This window comes from Podarcis filfolensis (assembly GCF_964270895.1).
Source record: "Podarcis filfolensis genome assembly, chromosome: 4".
NCBI lineage: Eukaryota > Metazoa > Chordata > Lepidosauria > Squamata > Lacertidae > Podarcis > Podarcis filfolensis.
This window is the reverse complement of record NC_139607.1, coordinates 53,156,858-53,164,716: the sequence shown is the minus strand read 5'-3', so window position 1 is coordinate 53,164,716 and position 7,859 is coordinate 53,156,858. Positions and strand designations below refer to the sequence as shown.

Genomic DNA, 7,859 nt, shown 5'->3' with positions numbered 1-7,859 from the left:
GTACAGGTAGTACCTGGGAATCATCCCCATTGACGTGACGTGCTTGTGGATCGGGCCTCCCGTGTGCTTAGCAGGGACAGTGATCACACCGAAGAGGCTTCTCCCCGGTTGGAGTAAGCCAAATAGAGGACCCTCCCGCAAAATAACTGGCCGTCCTGAGAAGTTTTTAAAGCTGCTGTATTCTCCAAGGACTGCCGTGCATTTTATTTGAACTCCTGATCCTGAATGATTGGGAGCTGTTCAAAACGAAGGGCGAGGGAGGTCGGGACCCAGTGAGTTGGTTGGGAGCAACTGCCGAAGTTAAGCTGGTGTGTGGGCCAGATCCCGAACAGTCATCCCCTTGGAAAGAGGCGGATAAATGCAATTCTACTTTTTAAGGGAAATAAATACGTGATTTGCATTTGCCTCTCGGGTTAGCACCTTTCCCTGGTAGGATTTCTGTGCTTTGAAGAGCTCAGCATGGCAGGCAGACATGCAACTGGGCAAGCTTTTAGGGTAGGTGCTTCGCTGAAGGTCACCAGGCCTTGACCGTCTGAATTCCTCCGCTCCGGAAAATGGACGCTAAAACGAAAATAACGTTGCGCAATAAATATCCCCGCAAAGGATTCGAATCCGCGTGTAATCTAAGGTGCGTTTTTATCCTCTGTATAGTCAAATACTTTCTGTTCCATTCATAGCGTCGGACAGGAGGCAGCACTTTTTCGTCCGGTCCATTTCAGTGGGGGAGAGTGACGGTTGTAATCGATGGGATTTTAAACAGTGCAACCCTATGCGTGTGTATTCAAAGGTAAACCCCAGATAGTTCAGCTCCTAGTTATATGTGTACAGGATTGCAGTCAAAGTTGAGCCCAACGGCGCATTAAAAATAAAAACCTGACGCACGGTGATCCTGTGCGTAAAAAACGAAAAGTAGCGTTCATCAAGGCGAATCTCCAAGGCTGGGGCTCAGTTATGAAACAACATGTCAAGTAAAATGAAAGGGAGGATCACAAATCACGTGCAAGAAATCGTTCCCAGAGATCCTGAACAATCATAGCTCATCCCCATAGGAGCAAGTATATAAGGCGTGGCAGTGGCTTCTAGGGTTTAAAGCGGGGTACTGCTCTTTTAAGAAATCGACCAGTCCCATAAAAATGAAGGGAGTTAGAAACTGGCGGGATTAAGCAAAAGCTAAGTACCCGTATTTCACTGGATTCGCCTTGTGACACTGCGCGTGTAGGCCCATAAAGAATATCTATAGAATTTAGGACAGAATCTAGGATTCTCTCTCTCTCTCTCTCTCTCTCTCTCTGTGTGTGTGTGTGTGTGTGTGTGTGTGAATGAGAGAGAGAGAGAGGATCCATTATCCAGTTAAACAAAGACACGAATATAAAGCTGGAATGTAACTAGGGTTTCTATGCTATCCCGAGGACAGCCTAATTCAGACTTCTGGGAGAGACTCTTCGCACGATCCATTTTCGGAGCGAAATGCTGATGTTTCAAACTCAGGTGCGGTCCTTATTATACCGAGCATGATCCAGACAAAATTAAGCACCCAAAAGTCCCGCTGAACTCGACGGAAAAGATGGAGACACGTGGAGAAGACTGCGTCCTTCCATCCACCCTTCTCACTGAACCCCCCAGGGACTTGAGCGCAGACGCTGGCGAGAGCGCTCTGCCTCTCTTGGATGCGGAACGGCTACGAATTTGTTGCTCCCACGGATTTCCGGGGGACAGACTTCTGAGGAAGCCCCCTTCCCTGTCGAGCGCCTAGAAGTTTGCTTGCAGCCGAGCCAAGGTGCGTCGACCTGTTTCATCTCAACCCTCGAACTCAACCTATTTCTCTCCAACTTTCTTTCCAGGGCTGCCTGGCAGACGGGGGTCTTTCTTTGACTCCCTGACGCAGACAGCCAAGCAACGAGGCCGGGAGGAGCCAGCCTGTTCCTGACAGATATTTTTTTTTTTAAATCTAATTGCGTTGTTATGGATCATCACCAGAACCGTTAGAAGCAGCACACTTCCACGCGTCACTTCTTTGCGTTTTAAATGCATCTTTAACGGATGATTGGGGCTTTCCCGAGCCAGCTGGGAAACACACGAGTCTCAAATTATAACAAAAGGTGGCCAGGCTTTGGGGGCGAGCCGAGGACGACAATTTGTTCAAATGAGTGGGAAGACTCAGTTAGATCTATAACTGTCTTCCTCTGCCCGCCACCAACCGCCCCCCACCCAGCCTGTCAAAGGCCTCCCACCATGCAAGAACAAATAGGGGAGGCATTGTTTTGTCTTGACACCAAATTGCGCAAACCACTTTCCAAAGGGGTAGAACGTGCAAGGCGCTTTCGGGAACGTGGATCCTTAAGTGCACTTGTAAATTCTATAGACCCACGAAACTGTAACTGAAACTGGGCCCGCTGGCACTTGCTTCCGAGTAGACGGACGCAAGATCCTACGGCACAGCTCAGCGAATCGGGATGAGCGCAGCGTAAATTCCATTTAAAATTCGTGGGAGTTGCAGCCAAGGATTGTGGCACGCCGTTTCGAGACTTCTTACTTTCTGAATGAAGGCGTAGGAAGTGTAGGGGTAGGAGGTCGCATATGCAGCCTTCTAACCTGTCGACACACTAAACATTAATAGAGTTTTTAAAGATCTAAGCACCCCTCGCCTGGCTGTGGCTGTAATAATTACTAAGTTTTGTTTCTTTTAAAAAGGAAAAAAAAGCCTGTAAAGAGTATTATGATCAAATTTATAACGATCGTATGGTTCCTGGTAGTTCAATAAGTGCCTTTTTCTACTATTTATGTCAAAATATTTAAATAGGGGGAGATATTTTTTAAGTAGCTTAGGTGTTTGGTTTGTTTGTTTTTGTTGTTGCCGTCTGGTCTTTAAAACCACACGTTTGACAAGAGAAAACGCTCTCTAGCCTACTTCCCTGAGCAAGCTCTCCTCACCTCCTGGCAGAAGGAGGCGATGCGGAGGGGAGCGGAGCGGGGTCCTGGGCGCATCTTTCCAGTTGCGCTCTACGGAAAAGGCAATCCAAGCGCCTTGGAAGAGAGAGAGAGAGAGAGAGAGAGAGAGAGAGAGAGAGAGAGAGAGATCTGGGTCCCGGGAGCAAAGGGAGTTTGCCCGGGCTGAAGATAAGTGGCTCAGTAAGTGCGGGACGGTGTCGCATTGTGACCCGTGAGTGTTTACATTGCAAGGGAGGGTGGAGAGAGAAGAGACTGAAATGCCCAAGTGTTTGTGAAACCCTATTAAAACTCTCCAGCCAGGGCGGCCAAGTGGAGTGGCTGGCCCCGGGTGAGTTGGGGGGCACCGCTCACCAAATGTTATTGTTGTACCGGGTCCGAGGCTTGTTTGCTCGATTCCCCCCCCTCCCCACTTTCTCCCCACCAGCTGTTGCGAGCGCTGTCATTGTGGCATTTCAGGCGAGAGGTGACAAAGCTCTCCCTCTGTCTCTGGGTCTCGATCTCTCTCGCCATTGGCCCGCAGAGCGAGGAGGGGCGTGCGCTCGCAGCCCGTTTCATTGAGCGGAATTCGCGGGCGTGACATCACTTTGCTGCCCCCCCCCCCTACGGCAGCGCCTCGCTCATTGGTGCAGCCGCCTGTCCCGGACAATAACATTGTTCTGGCCCAGCTCGGCTGCGCAAGGTGGCTATAAAAACACCAGTCAGGCGCGCAAAGATGCTTCTGTATTCATTGCGCTCTGGGACAGCCACCAGCGCTGCTGGAGAGGATCCGGCCGCTCAGAGAGATCCCCCCTGCAAACTGTAAGTGCTCCTCCCTTTCCATCGCGGGGCAGACTCGCCGACAGGGTCGCTTCGGGAGCGCAAATCCCCTAAAACACAAACCAGGTGCGCTTCGGAGGGTGGAGGCGAGCGAGTACACGCGCCCATAAAGCGAGTCCCAGCGCCCATCAAGAAGCGCCGCCTGCTTCTTTGATCGGTTCTTCTCTCCTTCCCTGGACGCGCTGGTCCTGAGCCATGCGCATTTGCTTAGAAGGAAGTTCGTCTGATGGAACTTTCTCCCGAGTAAACGCCCTCTGGTCACTTTTGGGAACAGCAGGCGGCTGGCTCTGATTCCAGGTTAAGGGGAAATAGATGCGGGTGGCTCTTACGTTGCCAAGGAAATATTTAAACTCTGGAGAAGATCACATTGTCCACCTTAAAGAGGACAAGCGAATTTTCTTTGCAGCTGCCCGGAGTTCAGCATCGTGGAGCTTTCCCCCTTCCTCTTCTACTTCTTCGTCTTAAGAGGGACTTTGGAAACAAGCAACACGCGATAAACTTTGGGCTGGTGTCTCGGTGGCCGTTCAGGCATCTGCCAGTTGCAGGGAAACAACCGAATAGCGGTGTTGTTGTTTTAAATGGTATTGCCTGTGATGTTCGAAGTTGGGAGCTCTGGCGGGATCTTGGAAGAACGTGGAGTGCAGTCTAGATGAGAGATGCGAACAGTACTGCTTAGGTAGAAAGGGCCGCATCCAAAGACCATTTGGCTTAAAAGGAGACTTCTGAAAGCTCGTTTCCAGATTGCTCCAGCCTGCCCTTTCTGCTTTGGATAGTTTTGGTAAACTGCTCTGAATTGAAAAGTGTTTGTGTGTGTGTGTGTGTGTGTGTGTGTGAGAGAGAGAGAGAGAGAGAGAGAGAGAGAGAGAGAGAGAGAGAGAGATGGAATCCTTTTGGCTCTAGTTTATGTTGTTTGGCAGGTGTGGGAAGTGAGAAACTACATGGTGGCCGAGGGGGTGCTTTGAGTTTTGGAACAGGAGGTTGCAGCTCGATCAGCAAAGCGGATAACCCAAGACGCAGTTTCTCAGAATCCAACAAATGGATTTTGGCACAATATGTTCCCCCTTAGGGCACCTTTGCTCCCACAATGCGTTTTAACCAAACTTTTTTGAATGCACAATCTGGGCGTTTAATGAGTGCTAGAAACCTGGGAGAGGTTATTTCAATGGTGGTTTATCTGCGAATAGTCTAATTCAGAGTGACCGGGAGTAGAATATAATAACAGGTTTTCCTGGGAATTTATTGATCTGGGATAAACTGTGATTTGTGGGTATGTCATCATAATTGGCCATAATCCAGCAATGCAAGCAGATAAATTTACGACTAAGCCCCATTGAGATCGATGGGAATTAACGTTCCGTTGCTTCCCATGGAAATCAATCCCGACTAACTTTTGCTGAATTGCACCCGTGCCCGGGTTTAAGTCCCACTGAACTCGAGGTGAGGCACATCTTAAAACACCTTTACCCAGAGGTGAGTCCCGCGGAGCTGCCTTTGGAGGGAGCGTGTTTTAAGACGGCAGCGAGCGATTTCGAAGCTGCCTCTTTCCAGCCGGATCCTGTGCACATTGGCTGGGAGGTCGACCTCTCCAGTTTCCAGTCACCGCGCACAGGACCGGAGCTTGGCAAGGCATCCCCTCGATTTCTGGGGCACGTCGGGCCGACCTGACCCTGACTGACGCCCAGCGCCTCTGTCCTCTTGCTCCCCCTCTGCAGGACCAGCATGGACTCGGACGCGAGCTTGGTGTCCAGCCGCCCTTCGTCGCCGGAGCCCGATGAGCTCTTCGTGTCGTCCAGGAGCAAGAGCGGCGGCGGCGGCGGCTTCTCGGCGGGCGGCGCCGTGTCCAGCTCGACGCCCAGCGACTCTCCAGCGGAGCTGAGCGCGGAGCTGCGCAGTGCCATGAGCGCGGCCGGGGTGGTGATGGTAGACAAGCTGGCCTTCAAGTCTCCCTCCTCTTCCTCCTCCTCCTCGTCGTCGTCCTCTTCGTCGGCGTCCAAGAAGGACAAGAAGCAAATGACGGAGCCAGAGCTGCAGCAGTTGCGCCTGAAGATCAACAGCCGCGAGCGCAAGCGGATGCACGACCTGAACATCGCCATGGACGGCCTGCGGGAGGTGATGCCCTACGCGCACGGCCCGTCGGTGCGCAAGCTCTCCAAGATCGCCACCCTTCTGCTGGCGCGCAACTACATCCTCATGCTCACCAACTCCCTCGAGGAGATGAAGAGGCTCCTCAGCGAGATCTACGGCGGCCACCACGCCGCCGGCTTCCACCCCGCCGCCGCAGCCGCCGCGGCTGCGGCCGCCTGCCCGGGCGGCATGGTGGGCCATTCCGCGCCTCTGCCGGGCCACCCGGCTTCGCACGCCGTGCACCACCCGATCCTGCCCCCCGCCGCTGTCTCCAGCGCCTCTCTGCCCGGTTCCGCCGGCTTGTCGGCTGTCAGCTCCATCCGGCCCAGCCACGGCCTCCTCAAGTCGCCGTCGAGCGCCGCCGCCGCGGCCGCTGCTGCCGCTGCTGCAGCGGCGGCGGCGGCGGCTTCGGGCCCGCTGGGCAGCAGCTTCCAGCACTGGGGAGGGATGCCGTGTCCCTGCAGCATGTGCCAGGTGCCCGCCCCGTCGCACCACCACGTCTCCAGCATGAACACGGCCAGCCTGCCCAGATTAACCAGCGACGCCAAATGAAGAGGCCTCGACGGGACGGGAGAGAGGGAAGGTGGGTGGGAAGGAGAGGGGCTGAAGGCGCACAGAAAGGGACCCCAAGGACAAAAAAAGAGGGGGTTGTCCTGGACTCCACAAACTGAAGCTCTCCCTTCCAGGACGTACAAAACTTGACCCCCACCCTTTATTGCTTCACAACAACTCTCCCCGGCCGCTCCCCCAACTAGGACTCCGTTACTTACTTGGAGAGGGAACAGAAGAACTCAAGACCCCGGACGCTAAAGCCCCTCTGCCTTCTCCGCCGAACTGCTGCAGAAAGCTGGCCCGGGCGGGACAGGATTCCTCTTGTACTCCATCGCTTGGCTTCACTCTGATCTCAGTCCCTGTTGTGCGTAAACTCACCGCGCATTGCTTTCGGAACCTTGTATGTTGTTCTTTAAAAACAGTAGAAGGTGCAAGTAAGTTTAGGCACTCGCCTTCAAACCAGAGGAACCCAAACTGCCTTAGCAGCCTAGCATCTCTCTCTCTCTCTCTCTCTCTCTCTCTCTCTCTCTCTCTGGGTGGGGGGAATATTCAGTTCTACACACTTTATAACTGGACGTCCAGTCCTTTGGAAATCCGTGGGGTTCACTTCCCAGGAAATTTATCACAGAGAACTTTAATTCCACCAGAACCTGAGCAGATTTGCTTACAAGTAGGCTCCGCTGCTGGTTTAAGTTCCAGGTAGCAACAACTGAATCCTGAACCCGCTAGGCTAGGCTGAAGGGGCCACTGAGACTAGTGAGTTGTGGTTCCAAAGACGGGACACGATCCAACCAGAGTCAGGCAGCTTTGAGAGCCAACGAAGAATCTTGTGGCACCTTCGAGGCATTGATTTTGGCATCAGCTCTGGCGGGCTAAAGACTGCGTCATCAGGTGCGTGGCTTGCTACAAGGCTCTTGGTCGGTCTCGCTGCGCTGCCGCCCCTCTGGAAAGTGTGACTTTCCGTAGGTCTCTATACCTGATCCTACATACATGTAAGTAAGTCCGGCGAAATGCAACCGGGCTTACTACCAAGGTGCTTGAGCGTGAAGAACTGCAACAGAAATTGTTGACTGGATCGTGCCCAAGCTGGTTAGGATCGCCACGCTAAAATGCCGAGCGGGATCACTTTGGGCCTGCGTCATTAGAGCGGCCAAGCTAAGGGGGAAAGTTATGCGTTTTGCTGCTGGGGAGTCGGATTTGTATATACGCCGCCAGATCTAGTGCAAATGGTTCCCTCTTGCGCTTTCTGATTGTGAGGGCTTGTTCTGTAAAACCTTTAAGGGCGGAGTGCGAGATAAGGGCCTTTTCTTGTTTCAGGGCGCGTGGCGTTAAGGCTTTCTTGATCAAACTTAACTGGTTTTTCGAAAGCGCCCCACAGACGAGATCGCCGCACTGTTTGGGGCTGCAGTATTGAGACA

At 53.0% G+C, this 7,859-nt stretch overlaps 1 protein-coding gene across 1 annotated transcript; it reads left to right on the top strand.

The window, feature by feature from the left end:
- The first annotated feature begins 3,627 nt into the window (after positions 1–3,627).
- OLIG2 (oligodendrocyte transcription factor 2) lies at positions 3,628–7,859 on the top strand. The gene is made up of 2 exons (XM_083611909.1): positions 3,628–3,747; positions 5,478–7,859. Exons 1-2 carry the CDS (start codon positions 3,662–3,664, stop codon positions 6,439–6,441), a joined length of 1,050 nt encoding a protein of 349 aa, XP_083468035.1. The 5' UTR covers positions 3,628–3,661; the 3' UTR covers positions 6,442–7,859.

Excerpts from the sequence above, each read along its gene's own strand:
- OLIG2 (XM_083611909.1), top strand. The coding sequence starts at position 3,662 with ATGCTTCTGTATTCATTGCGCTCTGGGACAGCCACCAGCGCTGCTGGA. Across the intron at positions 3,748-5,477 it reads AGAGATCCCCCCTGCAAACT|GACCAGCATGGACTCGGACG; the intron begins GTAAGTGCTCCT and ends CCCCCTCTGCAG.